At 33.8% G+C, this 17,892-nt stretch overlaps 1 protein-coding gene across 1 annotated transcript; it reads right to left on the reverse strand.

The window, feature by feature from the left end:
- Window positions 1-3,829: 3,829 nt before the first annotated feature.
- Window positions 3,830-16,979, reverse strand: LOC120775076 (sodium-coupled monocarboxylate transporter 1). Its single transcript, XM_040105067.1, has 9 exons — window positions 16,738-16,979; window positions 6,993-7,152; window positions 6,862-6,927; window positions 6,651-6,770; window positions 6,438-6,592; window positions 6,124-6,373; window positions 5,690-6,070; window positions 5,417-5,616; window positions 3,830-4,452 (listed from the first exon to the last, which is right to left on the reverse strand). The coding sequence occupies exons 1-9, from the start codon at window positions 16,977-16,979 to the stop codon at window positions 4,170-4,172; spliced, it is 1,857 nt and encodes a 618-aa protein (XP_039961001.1). The 3' UTR covers window positions 3,830-4,169.
- Between the last annotated feature and the right edge of the window lie 913 nt (window positions 16,980-17,892).

The following is a 17,892-nucleotide window of genomic DNA, read 5'->3' on the forward strand; positions in this document are numbered from 1 at the left end:
ATTTAAAATTTTCCTATAGTATAGTGAATAGTTCTGACGGATTCGCTTAAATGTATGCACCATCTTTGGTTGACTGATTCTCTAGGTAAGAAAAATCGGCTGCAAAATTGTGGCCTGTATTCCACCTAAGTTGTGAGTTTTATCTCCATCTATCTCATTTTCCCAGTCGATGTCTAGAATTGAAGGTTCATATACTCGACATTATCTGTGCATGGCGCTCCGAAAGTTTTCAATAATATAGAGAGCTGAAAACAAGTTAGGGAAGATCGGAAGAAATGTATGTTCCTTTTATTTAAATTTAGGTCTTAATGCGAGAATTTCGAGCTCTCAAACAATATTATTACGCTGACTCCTAATAATTTATGGAATGAATATATATATGAATCTCATAGTAGTAGGAACTGATTTCTGGCTTCAATATGGGCTTTGCATTGTTTGTATATATATTTTCAAGCCTCAATTTACTGTAATAGAGTTTATGAAAGCTCAGAAATGTACTTGTTGTTGTTTTTGGAAAGATGAAAGTTTATTTTGTTTAAATTTTCCATTTAAGCTTTCGCAGCACTGAACTTTCATACAAAATAATTTCATTAACACGTAATACTCTAGACATATGCCGTACTATTCGTAATAGGAACTCATTCTGGCTTTAGAATGGTCTTTGTTTAGTTATAAACATATTTTTAAGCGTAGATTAATTGTGCTAGGTTATGCGAAAGCTCAGAAGTGTAAGCTTTTGACTTTGTTTAAGTTTGAAAACTTCTTAAAGCACCAAGGAATCGCATATATGAACACTTAGACACTATAACAGTTATAACATATAGTCCAAAGTCTAACTTAACTAATTACAACAAAGTATGAAAGCTCATTGGACGTAAATTTTTAGACTATACTTTTCCTACAGGCCACAATTTCGTGTAGGAGTACCGTACATTTTCGGTTGTCTTTTATGTGCGATTTTACAACAATTTTAATTATTATTTCACCCAACCATTACGCATTTTTTGGGGGTAAAGTGCATTTGACTACAAAATAGTAGTAGAAAAATCAAAAATGTGTACTCATGTCACTGCGGTTGTAATTGTTTTTCGTCGCTCTTTGTGTACGCTAATGTTTTGACACTGGCGGCATAAAAGAGTTGACATCACTAATGGGATGCTGTTTTGTATTATCTCGTGTGTTTGCAGATGTAAGCAGTTGAAGGGTTGCATTCCGCTGACATCCGTTTTGGTAATAGTTTGTTTAGTTTTGTGCTTTCAGTCAAAGCCAAACTATGCCGTCATAATTAGTTATAATTATAATAGTTTGAGTAATAGAAATATTCTATTAGTAAAGAATAAATATTTTTTTATTTTCCTAGAGTATAATAATGGAACTCTGCTTTTTTTTATATTTCTAAGCATTACCTATGGGCGATAAGAATTTGTTTGCTATATCATCTTCTTCTTCTTTACTGGCATAGACAACTCTTCCGCGGTTATAGCCGAGTTTAAAACAGCGCGCCAGTCGTTCTTCTTTTTCGCTGATTGGCGCCAATTAGAAGTGTAATCAGGTCCTTCTCTACCTGGTTTTTGCAGCGGACTGAAGGTCTTCCTCTTCCTCTGCTTCCCTCGGCGGGTACTGCGTCGAACACTTACAGAGCTGGAGTGTTTTCGTGCATTCGAACTACATGACCATCGTAGCCGCTGTCTTTTCATTCGCTGAACCATGTAAATGCCGTCGTATATTTCATACAGCTCATCGTTCATCGAATGTGATATTCACCATGTGATAATGCGCAAGGGACCATACATTTTCCGCAGAACCTTTCTCTCGAAAACTCTTAACGTCGACTCATCAGATGTTGTCATCGTTGATGTCTCATAGGTGCGCTTCTAGCGTTCTTCCCTCGGAGCGTGGGCGCAAATCAGCGATATGTTGAAGAAATTCGGCTTGATGCGGCTTGTGGTTAGACGTTCATTTACCGGGGTGAATGCCAGGACTCGACGACGTAGTCTCCTCCCTCCACGAATGCCACATCGAATTTGTGTTCCTTTATATGGGCACTGTAGTAAATGCCACAAGGACCTACACATTTCACTCCTTGTTCCGTACAGCTTTCTTACTATCATGCTTAAAAACGAGGCAAATTGGAAGAACATGTGGAATTACATAGTAAACGTACTATTGTTCAAAACCTAGACCTGAACGTATGTAAAGACATACATATAAGTCTCAAAACGAGGAATATGGAACGCCGCACTGAATAAATGCGAAATCGGTGATAGGGTGGGCGATGGTTGTATTCAAATTGTGTCCTCTCGACGGGAAACTGTACTCTCGGCTACTTCTTAATGTGAGTCGGAAGGTCCCCACAACGTGCGACATAGGTTAGGGTTAGGTTAGATGGCTGACCGTGATATGTAATTTTTGCGAGAGCCCTTGTATTTTTTATTATAGTAAGTATGTTTAAAAGCAATCGTTAACGGAAACGTAACAAGTCAAGTACTGCTATATGTAGTCGTTTGTGAAACTATAGAAAAGAAGAAGTTTAGTGACCAAAACAAATTTGCACAGGCGTTTAATTTCCATGCCCGCCAGTTCCGTGGTATGTCCGAAGGTATGCGCTTCCAAGTCTTAATCTCCCAAACGCGAGGCAGTCAAGTAGGAAGTGTTGAGTTGTTTCTACCTCATCTTCTTCCATACAGTAACTGCAGATAGCATCTGGTAAGGTTGCCAGCCTCACAGCATGGAAGCCAATAGAGCAATAACCTGTTAAAAGTCCCAGAACTAGGGGAGAGGCTAGCCCTACTGATGCCAAAGAGATTCCTAGATTTATTGTGATCGATATTGGGCCAAAAGAATTTTAAGACAGCGCTTTTACGGATGCTGCCCCAACACTGGCCAAGCTTACGCGAATTCCAGCTATCTAGTAGTAGAACTCAAGAGAATGCGGGAGCACCGACCCGCTCCCATTCCTCTGAAAGCGGTTCTAGGATGTCTTTCGTTGCTAGCTCACCAGCTTTACAATTCTGAGGTTCCGCTGTGCCTTGGCACCCATAGCAGTCTCATCACAAAGAGACTCGATGCTATTGATAGCGAGGTTAGGCACTCCTCGACCAACCCTAAACGCACAGTTCAAGGCCTTTTTAGAACTAGAATGCAGCTACTTTAATAATGAGTGTAGTGCTTTAATATTACATACTTTTAAACAGAGCTTTTCTGCCACATATTGCTATTACTGTTTTGGAAAATCGCAATAAAATTATTCCCTTTGAAATTCTTTCAAAATCTTCGCAAATCATTAACTATTCAATTAAGTTCTATCTAACCACCAACAAATAACACATCACAGCAGCCAAAGACAACAAATCAAATAAACAAAAACAACTACTAATTACTTGCAATAACAACGAAGCTTGTTGTTGGTCAGAAAGACGCAAATTTTCAATTAACTTTCAAAAACATTACATAACAAATAGTAAAGTGACCTTTTTCGCATACAAGCCGAGTGGGACCGACAGCCAACACTACGAAAAAAGATGAAAGACGAATTTTAGTGCCGCAAAAGGGTTTAGTTAACAATTAACAGGGGTGCATAGGCAAAATGCGGGTCATTAGTTTGAGGTTAGTGATGGGTCCAACGCGCCAGTGGGCATTTTTTGTGTTTAGGGTGAAGGAATCAGGCCGCTATGTATAGTTAGAGGCGGCGAAAACTTAAAAAAAATATATATATACATACGTATATGCCGGTATTGCCCTGCAGGCAGGCTTTGAAGTATTATTTTGAGCTATGTGTGGGTTTAAGTAATATAATCGTCGTAATTAAACCCAAATAAAGCAACAAATATTGATGGGAGCATACTTTTCGTTTGTATTTACAATAATTTATAGGAACATTTTAATTTTAGTTTTCTTTTTGTTTTGCTTATTGCTATTTACAGTGCTAAATGTGGCAACTACACACTACAACTTCTCTACTAATGCATGATATTTACAATTATTGACTTAAATAAATAGTAGCGCCTTAATGTAGGCAACACCAATAAATTTTTTCCCTCTTTACACACTTTAAATTAATATTAAACTTAATTTCTTCGTTTCTTTTCTTCTTTGGTAGCTCACTTAAAGCCTTCAATAAATATAAATTAACTTATTAGTTGCTTGGCGTCTCTCGTACTCGTTTAATTTTACGTGGGCTTCTCCGACAGTTTCGTTAACTTCAATTTGTCCATTTCCAGTGCTTTTGTTGGTGTTTTGTTTTGCTGCTGTGCGCCATTTTCTAGCGCTCTTCGCGCCTTGTAACTATCGACCCAGCGTCGCACGCAGGGTGACAGCAGCAAAGTGTCCATGTTCTCCAGCTTATTGGGGCCCAAGAGAAAGCTGGTGATCAAGCCAATCACGATCGTTATTAGCGAGCCGATCATCGTGTAAAAGAGATATGAGATGTTGTAGATGTGAAAGGTGTCGTTTCTGTTGAAAGAGTTTTGAAGATAATTTATTTTTTTTTTTGCATAAAGAAAGTTTATAATTATATTAAAATTAAAAAAAATTATAAGTTTGGTTGTTATACTCCGAACAGGGTGTATTGAGTTTACTACGATATTTGTAACACTCAGAAGGGAACCTCATAGACCCAGTAGCGTATATACAATCAGCCTGACGATCTGATTCTATTTAGTCATATTCGTTTGTAAGTCCATTTGTCCCTATGTCTGTATATGCGGAAACTAGTTCCTCGGTTTTTGAGATATTGATCTGAAATTTTGCCATATTCGAAATTTTGCATACGTCCTTATCTCTCTAAGAAGCAGCTTATTTGTCTGCACCGCCGATATAGGACGACTATAACATACAGCTATCATATAAACTGATTGGTTGGAATCAAGTGGTTGTAGGGAAAACTTTTTCATTTGACGAGATATCTTCACGAAATATTGCACGGAATACTGTCTAAGACATATTAAGAAATATTTTGTATTTGTGAAGGTTATTTTAATATCGTCGCCATCAAAAGGGGGTCTCTCATCCGACACTATTGCTTATTTTTCATTGTGGGCATTTTGTAAGTGGCGCGTCCCAAACCCAGTGCCCAATTCTGGGGTGGGATGGTTCGCCTTCTCACTTTAGCTCGCCTTCAAACAGATGTTCTTTGGCTACCCAGAGGATACTTGGTCTAAGACCGAAAGCCGTGAGCTGCTTGAGCCATATGTAAGAGAATCGTTTCTGGCCACTCCAATTTGAGTGGCATTAAGAGAACTTTCCTCATCTGTGTGAACTTCTATACATGACTCTATACAGAAGATTTTAGTTTCGTGCAACCGAAGTTTACGTTTTTTCTTTTATTTCCTTAGTTTCATTACTTTTTATTTTCTTCATATATTTTTTATTATAAATATTAAGAAAATCTTTGTTCAAAATTGTCTATATTACTCACTCCGAGTGCACTGTCGTATGCCCAGTAACATTCTCAGCTATCATGCTCATCGAAGCAAAATCAATGAAGGTGTAATTGCAACCCGTTATAGTATGTGGCTTGCGTAGGTAGCTTACAGCGCCGCTAGCGAGATCTGCCTGAGCGCGTATGCACATCCAGGCCATGAAGACGAGACTGCTTAGGCCACCAACTAGAGCGCCCTAAAAATTTCGAATTATTTTTGCTGTTAGCCAACACTTTTCAGCTCTCTTAAGACTGCTTTCAGCCACTCACCTTTCCCTCAATCCAGGGCACCATAACACCCGCCGTGAAGATGCCCAAGAGTGGACCGTTCGCGACGGACGACAAAGTTATGGTTAATTGTAGCACAGTACCAAGTTTTTCTACCACAAAAACCAAGCTCACACATATGGCACCGAAGATGATGACTACGAAACGCATTATAAGCGCGGTCTGACGCTCGGTGAGTGGCTTTTTAGCAAATGATTTGAAGAAGTCCTCGAGCATCACAGCAGACATAGAATTCAAGCCAGTGGAGAGTGAAGAGAGCGCAGCGCTGAAGACTCCTGCAACGAAGAGACCCGGCAAGCCGGGATAGTCGCCCAGTATTTCCATGACAAGTAGCGGCAGTAGTTGATCATTTCGTTTGGCGAGCTGAAAATACAGATTTAATCGGTGTCTTAGCAACAAAATAAATAACAGCGCACCTTCGTTTGCAGCGGATCGCAATCATGGTAAGTCGCATAGATCAGCAGTCCGCTGTAGCCGCAAACACATATGAAAGTCAGAACGCCGCATATGAAGAGACACAGTGCGGTGCGCGCCGATTTCATATTCGGCAGCGAAAGATAGCGCTGGATCATGTTCTGACTGATCGCATTCGATTTCAGCCAATGAGCAACGCCGCCAATAAAGAGCGAGTAGACGGTATAACGCTCGGTGAGATCAAAGGTGAAGCTGTGGAGAGTAAAAGCTAATAGTATACCGATAAACTATGAACAGTAATAAGAAAAAAACTTACTTTGGTGATTCAATGCGTCCACTCTCCTTCGCTTTACGATAAACCTCACCAAATCCACCCACATCTATGGTGCCCTTGACAATGATCAAAACCATGGCGCCAAACATAATAATCGTCTGCACAACATCGGTCCAAACGACAGCTTTCAGACCACCCTAAAGAGAGGAGCAATTTTGAAATAGAAAACATGCTTCTTCAGCGCTGTCTACTTACCACACATGTGTAGAAAATGCACACCAGACAAACCATCGGCGTTACCAGATGTATATTAACGCCCGTAGCCTGATTGAAGGCCAGTGCGGGAACATAAATGACAATTGGCAGCCATAATAACTGAATAAAGAGAGAATAAGAGAGAGAAAAGAGAGTAAAAAAGCGTTCTCTGCTAAAGAAATGTGAATTTTATGTTATGAATTTCACTCACCGATCCGAACATGAAGAGCACCGAACCAAAGAGACGCATGCGCCGATCGTAACGCGACTCCAAATACTAATGGTAGAAAGGGTACAAAAACTGTAGGCTGAAGAACTATAAGACAGAGCACATTTTCTTACCTGATATGTGGATATTAATTTGAGATCGTGGAATACTGGCAGGAAGAAATAGTAAAGCACGAAACCCATGATCACCAACGAGCCCATGATATAGAGATACTGTGTGCCGAAGAGATAGACTTCTGTGGGTGTGCCCAATAGTGTAATGCCAGATATAAAACTGTGAAAATGAAATAAAAATTTTGCGCTTAGAAAATATAAACTCATTAAATCAATTTAAAAGTTTTACTAGTCTGTAAAGCAGCCTCTAGAATCATATAAAGAACTCATTGCTTAAGAAACCAGAATTTAAGCTATTCTGAAAAGAAATGTCCGTCAAAGAATTTTGATGTACATTATTTTTAAGCTTAAATTGTTTTTTATGGAGCTTGGTGGCAAAACAAGTGATTCTCTTGCTCTCTTCCTTCTTCGTTGATTTATTGGCCGCAGAGTTCTTTGTCTTGACTTTCCTCAGTTCAGTTCAGTTCTCCTGACATATTTTCAAGTTTTTTTTTCAAATTAATCCACCAACCGACTAGACGCTTCATCTTTGGTCCTACGATAGCTTTACATTACCCAATCATTTTCTAATTTGACATTCTAACATTCAAGAGAGTTTTGTTTATGTAAAAGAGCTCCAAAAGTGGAAAACTGCTGATATTTTGACGCATGCAGTATTTGAAAACAGATCTCTCAATCTTCTCTCGAGCTCTCAAGGAAAAGTAAATACCATTCTCTTAAGAAAAGTCTCGTTTTCAATTCTTTTCAATTATTATTCCCAGATATTTTCTCTTAAGAATGAAACGAAGTAGTAAAGAAATATATAAGTATTATTGAGCGATAAATATTTTACGCGATTACTTTGAAGTCGGCAAAATTAAACTGTGAAATATATTCCCAACTTGAAAAATATTCCTGTACACAATAGCTCTCTTCATAATAAAAAAGAAATAGCATGTGTCGTAAGCAATATAGACACTTAAAAGAAGAATAAATACTGGAAATACTTTATTAGTTTTAAAAAATATTAAAAAAGTGGCAACCTTTCGGAAAAATGTTTTTAAAGGCAAACTTCATTAAATGTCTCTAACTCTGTTAATTTAAATTATCATTAAAATATTATTACTAATTTTGAAAAATATTAAGCAAGTGGCAACCTTTCCGAAAAATACTTTCAAAGCCGAACTTCAATAAATGTCTTCAACTCTATTCATTTGCCATATTATTAAACTAAATATTATAGTTTAATTATTTGAAAATTGTTAAACAGGTGGCAACATTTTTGAAAACACTTTCGATTTTGAAGTTGCTTAAACCTTTTTAAATATAATATAAATTTTTATGTTTTTTTCAAATGTTTATCAAATAAATTTAACTATGTTAATTGTTTTCAGGTGGCATCTTTCCTAAAAAAAATGTTTTTAATAAATATATCTTAGACCTCTTTAGAGCATATATTTTAATAATTACTTTACTTAAACAATTTCATTGATTGAGATTTTTTAAACAGCTGGCAACATTGCTAAAAAATTTTACTTTTATAAATTTTAATAAATTTAAGTATATTAATTGCTTTCAGGTGGCAACTTTTCTATAATTTTTTTTAACCGGTGACATGTTTTAGGACTGCAGTGTGATACACATACTGCATATACATATTTCAAGAATATATGAGATTTTTGAATTAGGTGGCAACTTTCCTAAAGAAATTTTTATTAAAGCGAACTTATCTAAATGTGTTACCTTTGATATTTTTTAGTATGTTTATTTTATTAAAATTATGAAATTATATTTTTTAAGCAAGTGGCATCCTTTATAAAACAGTCAGCAAAAATTATTTATTTTTTCAAAGATTAATTAAACTTCTTTAGCTCTCATGTATTGTTTCTTAATTATATGATTTTTGTTTAAATAATTTCAAATGGGTGGCAACCCTTCAACTTTGAAAACTTCAATTTCAAGGATTACAACGCATGCTTCATATGACATTAAAATCTACTCAAAACGAATTAAAAATTATTTCAAACAGGTGGCAACCCTTTTTAGCTGTTTTGAAAATTTCAGTTATTACAACGCATATATCATATACCTTTAAAATCGGTTCATACCAAATTATAATTTTTAGTAATCATGTGGCAACCCTGCTGAAAACCCCGCATTTAAGTTTTCGTTACTTTCATAAGGTTCTTTAGCTCTACAAGTATTGTATATTTTCTTAATTACATAATAATTAGTTAAATAATTTCAAACAGGTGGCAACCTTAAATTTTTTAGAAAAGTTCGAGATTTACAACGCATGTTTCAGATAACATTAAAATCGGTTCAAAGCAAATTATAATTTTTATTATAAACATGAAAACACAAATTATTTAATTTAAATTTTCGTTGCTTTCTTACATTTTTTTAGTTTTATTGTATTTTTGCTTGTATTTATAATTTTTGGTTAAATGTTTTCCAGAAGTTGGCAACCTTCTAACTTTTTTTTTTGTATATCCAAGTAAAAATGTTGTTTAAACAAGTGGCAATCCTCCTGAAACCCTTCCCAAAAGCTATGTTTGCTTTCTTAGCTTTCTTAAAACTCTTTAGTTCTATTGTATTACTTCAAAAATGTGGCAACTTTGAATTTTTTTTTTAAATTTTCTAAGTATTACACAACGTATTCCAAAAATAATAAATTCAGTTCATAAATTTGATATATGAGCTTTGAACACACTTATAGCAAGCTTTTGTTTGAACTGGGATTGCCTTTAGGTAACAAATGTTTTATTCGAAAAAATTTAAAGTTATTTTCATGTAAAGACTGCTGTCAATTCCACTCTCACTAGCTGCTTTGTAGATATGTAAATATGTAACCGAGGCTTACGCCCGTAGTTTTAAGCACTTGCTTTGACAAAGGGCTATTGTACGTGCCTCGAATACGATTTTTTTTATTTATTCTTATAACTTTTAATTTCACTGCGATGTGTTTGAATGTTACAAGATTGAAATTAAAAATTCTGTGTTCAATATGTGTCAATGCGAGAGGAATTCAAAATTTTTTATGGAATTTTTGTTTTGAAGTTTTTTTATTATAAATTAAATTGGGTTCTAATTTTTCGAATGATTTTGTTCTTAGTACAGATGTACATATAAGTATATGTATGTAAGTAAATACACAAACATGTAAACTTTAAATTTTCGGGATCCCGCAAAAACTTTTGAATGTACATAGAGAATTTGTAATATTGCTAAAGTTTTTTTAATTTTTAGAGGAAAACTTAGGCGAGAAATAAATATGTATTGCAAATGAACAAAAACGATTAAGACATACCGACATTTTTCGGGATCCCGAATATTGCATAGGAGTTCTAATTTCGAAATGTTAGAAATAGTAATACTATAATAATAATAAGTAATTGTGTATGAACAAAAATGCAAAAAAATAAAAAAAAATCCGTAAATTTTCGGGATCCAGAATATTAATATTTTATTTTAAATATATTTATTTCTAAAGAAAAGAAATTCAGCTATGTAGGTTTGACATGAATATAGGATTTCAATAAGAGAAAATATTAGAATTTTTCTTTAATCCCGAAATTTGTCGGGATCCCGAAAACTTATTGAATAAAAGTTGAAGGCGATAAAAAGAGGAGAATTGTTTTATTAACAATTTTTAATTTATGTGCAATGAAAGTTTTTTTATATTATGAATTTATGCCGAATAATTAATTGAACCTGAAAACTTTGGAACAAAAATATAATAAGCTAAGAAGGAAATTCAAATGCCACTAAGTCGATTAACGCGGTATAACATTGGTGTAACATTTTGTTAATAAGCAGCAACCGTTTTTATTATAAAGTTATACATACATATATATGTACATACATTGTTATGTTTACATATGTACATATGTATGTATGTATGTACATTTATATGTATTTATGGTACTATCTTGAAGGATTAGGAGATACCAAAAGTGTGAAATACATACATAAGTTCACTAAAAAACTTAAAAGACACATACAAATTTATTGCATAGCTTAAGGCTTTTATTAACAGATCTCTGACAAAACTTTTGTAATACCACAAAATTTCGGGATCCCGAAAACTCATTGCCAGTAAGTCGCATAATGCAGCAAGCTCGTGGCTTTTAAGCCTATATGTAGAAATATTTTACAAAACTGCTCTAATCCCGAAAAACGGGATCCCGAAAATTCTGAATAACATTCTGTTTTTAATATTTCTGTTTTCCTTAGGTGAAATTAATTTATACATAAGTGTGTTATAAATTATAAATTTATAAATTTATAGTTCAGTCCCAAAAAACCCGAATCCCGAAAATTATGAATAACATTCATTTTTCAATATTTCTGTTTTCCTTAGGTGAAATAAATTTATACATAAATGTATGTATGTAAGTAGTTATAAATTTATAGTTCAGTCTCAAAAAAACGGGATCCCGAAAATTCTGAATAACATTCTGTTTTTAATATTTCTGTTTTCCTTAGGTGTAATTAATCGATACATAAATATTTAATTATAAATTTATAGCCAAGTCCCGAAAAAACGGGATCCCGAAAATTCAGTGTAACATTTATTTTTTTAGTATTTCTTTTTTCCTTAGGTAATAAATAAACTTAAATATATAATTACAAATTTATACGTAGCGCTCTCTCTCATAACTCCTACAAATTGGGCGCCAAACAAATTTACAACAAATCTCCGTTTATTAATATCATGTAGTTTACCACACTTATCAAATTACTCGCATTTTCCACTTTATTCTTTCGCTCGAGTTTTTTTCCTCTTTTTCGCACATTACTTCATTTGCCTAGTTGAGTGCGATTTATTTTTAGCTAAAATTCAATTTGATTATTATCATTTATTGCGCTGTCAGTCATTCGCATTTAGTGTTGTAATTTTTATTGTTACTTTTTTTTTGCTTGCTTTGCATAGTTGCATACACCCACCAGCATCCGTTGGTCGCGCGCTTTCTCCATGCTCCTCTCTGCTGCTGCCATGCCGCAACCACTGTCAAACCCACAACAATCAACGGTCGTCAGTCAAATCTTAATTCAGTCTGCTCTTAATAAACTGTGGCAACTTTGCATACAAGCTCGTAGTCGCTGACCTATACAGCGTTTACTAGCCGTCAATTGGACCAGGGTCGCTTCCCCTTCTACGTTTTGATTTCGCGTGCGTTTGTGTGTGTGCGTGGCTGTATATATGTATACATCTGTATTGTAAATATGCATATGAATGTGTGCCTGTATATATGCATGTGTGTTTGCCTGCTTGTTTGCGAATGCGTCTAATTTGCCACACAATTATTAAATTGCTTCAAATACTATACTTATGGCGTATAAGGAACACAAAATTACGCTTTTCTTTAGCGACTGTAAGCAAATCGTATGGAAATTGTACGGATTTATATAGTATAATAATGGGTTTAATACGTATGTATATATGTAAGTAGCTTGAAGTTTGCGCCACGCTTCTATGGCGCTTGTTAGTTGCAAAGATAGTTTTATGTTTGAAGCTTTTGGTTATATTTGTGGATGTGGTTGAATACATATGTAAATATGTCTGTATGTATGTGTTATTAACACAAATACATTCTTATACATATTTACATATATACTTCCATGTATATAACACCATTTTTTGTTGCATTCTAATGAAATTGCATCAGTCACAAGCGTATTGGGGTGATGTTCCCTAAACGATCTGCACGAACGTTGTCAAAATGTTATGAAATATATTTCAACATCTATATGTAGATATATATACGAATACATATATATTTATGCACTCATATGCACTTACAAATAGCCACATAAATTACGCGCTCATAAATTGTTTGATTGCGTTATTTCAGTGACTCACTGATTTTGGTGTCAGCTGTCACATTTAAGACCTTGACGCAGCAAATTGCTGAAATAAATATGTATAATCTAATAAATAAGATCGTATATACAAACTTACATATACTTAACTCAAGCTATGAACTCTAAAACGTTCTTCTTCATCTACAAGTACATATGTATGTACGAGTATGCCTAGTACTGATTAGCTACTGAGCAGTAAAATGTATGCATATAATATTAATGTCTGCAGATTCTTAAAATTAATTATACATATGTACATATGTATTATGAAGTAAATACTATAATTTAACATAAGCAAAAATGTTAACTGCGGCTGCTTAATGCCCTGCTCCTGAGCAAAGCTCGTCATAGCATGAAAAAATCATTATCCTGAATTGCAACGAATAGTTTATATGGCAGCTATAAGTTATAGCGATTCGATCTAAACGATAAATTTTGAGATTATAGCCTTGTCTTCGAAAAATATCTATGCCATATATCGTGAAGACGTCTTTTCAAATAAAAAAGTTTTCCATACAAGAACTTGATTTTGATCGGTAAGTTTGTGTGGCCTCTATAAGTTATAGTGATCCCATATCGGCTATTCCAGCAAAATTAGCAGCTTATTAGGAAGAAAAAGTTTCGCGCAAAATTTCAAATTAATATCTCGTTACCGGAAGGACAAAAATACATATATACGAAGTCTGCCAAATCAACCAAGCTCGTTGCATTAATCATTTATATTTTATATGTATATATAGTCTCCTTCTGTGTGTTAAAAACTTCGTGGCCAACTCAATAAACCATGTTTCTTATAAAAAAAATGCGTTTATTTGTTTTCTAATATAATATTTTTTTTTAAAGAATGGCAACGCTTCTAAAACAAAATCTAAAATTTGTTATTTTTTGGTATGTACATATGTATTTGTTTTCTGATTTAATATTTTAACTTTTTTATAAACTTTAATTTTTTAAATGGTGGCAACCCTTTGCAAAAATAATCATCTTAAATTTATTGTTTTAGTTTTTATTTGTGTCATATTATAATATTTTAAATTTTCTTATATACTTTAAATTTTTAAATAGTGGCAACCCTTCTAAAAAAATCTAAAATTTGTTACTATTTTGGTGTTAATTTGTTTCCTAATGTAATATTTAAATTTTTATTATATACCTTAAATTTTTAAATAGTGGCAACCCTTTCGAAAAATAAACATCTTAAATTTGTTATTGTTTTTGTGTTTATTTGTTTTCTAATATAAATTTTTTACGTTTTTCATAAACTTTAAGTTTTTAAATAGTGGCAACCCTTCTAAAAAAAATCTAAATTTTTTTTATTTTTTTGTGTGTATTTGTTTTCTGATTTAATATTTTAACTTTTTTATAAACTTTAATTTTTTAAATGGTGGCCACTCTTTGGAAAAATAATCTTAAAATAACATTAATTTTGTTGTTTCGGTGTGTATTTGTGTCATATTATAATATTTTAAATTTTTTTATTTAACTTAATTTTTTAAATAGTGGTAACCTTTTGAAAAATAAGAATCTTAAATTTGTTATTGTTTTTGTGTTTTCTAATAGAATATTTTTATGTTTTTTATATACTTTAAAATTTTCCTTTGGAAAAATAATCATTTTAAATTTGATTTTTTGATGTTTATTTGTTTCATATTAAAATATTTTAATTTTTTTCTTTATATAATTTAGAATTTTAAATAGCGGCTAGAATAATTCTTAACCTACGTTTGCTAAACATATTGAAATGGTTGTTGTTCTTATAATTTTGGTTTTGCATTAAAGAGCTTAAACATGTAGCAAGCCACCTTAGAAAAAGTTTCAACTGCACGCCATTTTAAATTTCTTTACTTTAAACTTTTTTATACCAATATTTCAGATGAGTGTTTTTGTTTTAATAAATTTTGTCAATTTTTAACGGGTGGCAATACAAATAACGAAATATTTTCAGTTGTTCTCAGAACACCAATATTTTCAAAACTTATTTAAAACTTCTTAAACTTTATTTATTTTTAAAACTTTTGGTTTATCGTTTCTAATACCTTAAAAATTTCACAAAGTTGTGGAAGCTCTTTAAAAAATATTTTCAATCATTAGTTCTCATTAAGATATTTGGTTCGGCTCCTTTGGTTTTAAAAATGGTGTATCTAACCAATGTTCTAAAATTTATTAAACGTGTGGCAACTTTTCTTAAAATATATTTACACTTTAGAGATTTCTCAACTTCTTTAGTTTAGGACCCATATAGCATAAATGCATATATATATATTCTGCATTGCAGTAATGTATTTAAATTCCATAAATTTTGTTGAAATATTCATAATTTTTTTATTAATTATTTTCTCCAATAATTATTTCCATTTGAGTGTTCAAATTGTCATCTGTCATCGTCTTTTCTATTATAAAATTTAGTTATAGAACGTGTATTCAACAGGTGTCAACCTTCATTAAAAATTCTCTTGAAATCGTTTTTGTATATAGATAGGGCTAACTGCTCCCCGTGGTACCACATTTAAGTCCCCGGTCAGACGTTGTAGTTTTTATTACTATTAGTTGAGCACCTATTAAAGTCAATACGCAATCACGATGCAGAATTACTCGTGATCATTTTCACGTGATTGAGAACCCTCTACCGCAACTTAGCTTTAATCTCATTTAAATAAATTATGCGTAAAAGGGGGATATTTGTTTCAGCTCACGAAGTGAAGTGCTGGTCAAATATTTAATTGAATGAAAGTGATCGATTATTTCCATGCCTTAATTTAATTCATCGTTAATTGCGCTGGTTTACAAAGGTAACATTCTCGCAATTTTTTCTGACCGCAGTTAGCTACGGTTAAAATAGTTGCGGTTGAGCTCCATTCGCGCTAAAACTCGCGTAAGCTTGTTGAGCACTTAACTTGTCGATGTCTTTTCGATGAAAATGAGGTTTAATATTGCCTCACAATTTTTTTTTAACTCTCCAACTTTTGCTGGATTAAGGTAGAAACAACAAAAATTGCATAACCCTAGGCATCCAAGCGATCTAGCTGCAATATAATTCAATCGTTTAAGCGGATTTATGATGGGTTAAATTCACTTCGACCATATAAAATATGAGGTTAAAGATTGAATTAGGACGGACGGATTTGTCCAGAGCTACCTAAGTGCGAATTTGTGGGATCGAGAACCACATTTACAATCCGAACTAAGCAAATCTTATCAAATTTATGAGGGCTTAGATGGATCAAAAGAAGTTTTCAGAAATACAACGGATTTGTTTAGAGCTGTCTAAGGTCTAAGTGTGAATATGTGTGATTGAGGAGCAGATTTGGAACCTGAACTAATCGAATCTTACCTAAGTAAACACTGTGTTTTAAACAAAAAAAGTCAAAAGTTTTCAGGCTTCGAATCCCAGCCTGACTTCACTTCGGTACCGTCAAAGAAATAATTATTTTATATTTAAAAAGAACAAAAATTCTTGTTGAGGGATGTAACTATGAACTGTCTAAGAAAGTTAGAGGCCAAAATGTTTATAGAAAAAAATAATTTTTAGAGGTTTCACATCATATCGATACCAATATTCTATCCATAAGCGGTAAAGATAATACCTAAGGAGATCACGCTTGAATTAGTTTGGATCGTGCAGAGAGAGACTTCAGCTAAATATATTTATTTGATAAGGTCTCATAAATCAGTGTCTTCTTTTTCAAACCTCCAATTTGTGATTAGAGGTCAACGTTTTTTGCTTCTTGGACCATTAGTTTTTTTCTTGTTACATTTTTTTATAGGGCAATATGTCTTTTTTTGTTTAAGGCGCACTCACCACAATATGATATTGTAAGGACCAATTCTCAGAACCAAGTGCGTTAAGTTTGTGGTTAAAAGCCTGTAGCTTTCATTCATTTCATAATTTACCACTAACCTCGCTATCAACGACATGGCGATAGGGAAAATCTTCATATTTCTGCCGCCCACCAGATAAGCATCCTCGGCATCCTCTGTCGTTAGCGATTTGCGTGCCTTCGCCTCACGACGCATTTGCAGCGCAAAATAAATACCGATCACCGCACAGCTTGTTAACATTAAAACGAACACCACATAATCGGGCCAGCCGAAGCGCTGCAGGCTAACGCGCACTTCGTCCACATTCATTTTAGGCAGCATGCTGAATGGCTTACAAAAGTTGAAATAGCATCTATTTTTGATTAGAAAAAGAACATAAAAGTTTCTTTAATTCCCGTTACAAAGCACTACACAAACACTTTTTAGTGTAATTTGCTGGTAGAGTCCTTCGAGAATGTCCTTTTTCCAGTTTTGGCACACTTCCACTTTATTCAGCACACGATCACTATATTAACCACGAGCGCGACCGTTGGACCGTTGCTTACGCGTTCGCACGCGAATTATAACTGATTTAACTGAGACCGTTACTTTGCATCTTATTACCCGTTAGTTCTAAATTTATACTAAATAAACACATATGCTGCGACATCATACGTAGTTCTCGTCGAACGTCGTCTAGATTGTTGTTGCAGTTTTTTATACATATATTTTTTATTTTTTGGTTTTTGCGAAGTATTACGAACACAAATTAGCCGCTAAACACGGTTGCATATTACTAAGTGGCTCGTCAAATGCTGATCAACGTACTTGCAGCATGTTGTTGACAGCAAGTTGAACCTGAGGGTGTCAATTTACGGTAATTTTACAGCTATTACGTTGTATTATCTCTAGACAGCAAGTCTTGCAGAGCTACTTGGCATTTCTAAATAGTTTTATACTAATAAGAATTAGCTTTGCTTTGATCGTATGCGTTCTTTAGGGGGTTTGTGAGATTTGCTCATATTTGAAGATATGGCACTCATACGAATAAATTTTGTTCATTCGGTCCAGTGTTGCTTACTAGCGCATGATCACCCTCAAACAGAGCGCACAAGCTTCATATGCTCTTTAAAGTAATAAACTCTCTCGCGCATAGGCATATATAACAGTTTGCGTGCGCTCTCTGCTTGGCGCTCAGCAGTTACTACAAGCTGATTGGTCATTCGTTTGTTTACAGTGCGCGTCAAACTGTTGT

This window comes from Bactrocera tryoni, chromosome 4, assembly GCF_016617805.1.
Source record: "Bactrocera tryoni isolate S06 chromosome 4, CSIRO_BtryS06_freeze2, whole genome shotgun sequence".
Classification (NCBI taxonomy): domain Eukaryota; kingdom Metazoa; phylum Arthropoda; class Insecta; order Diptera; family Tephritidae; genus Bactrocera; species Bactrocera tryoni.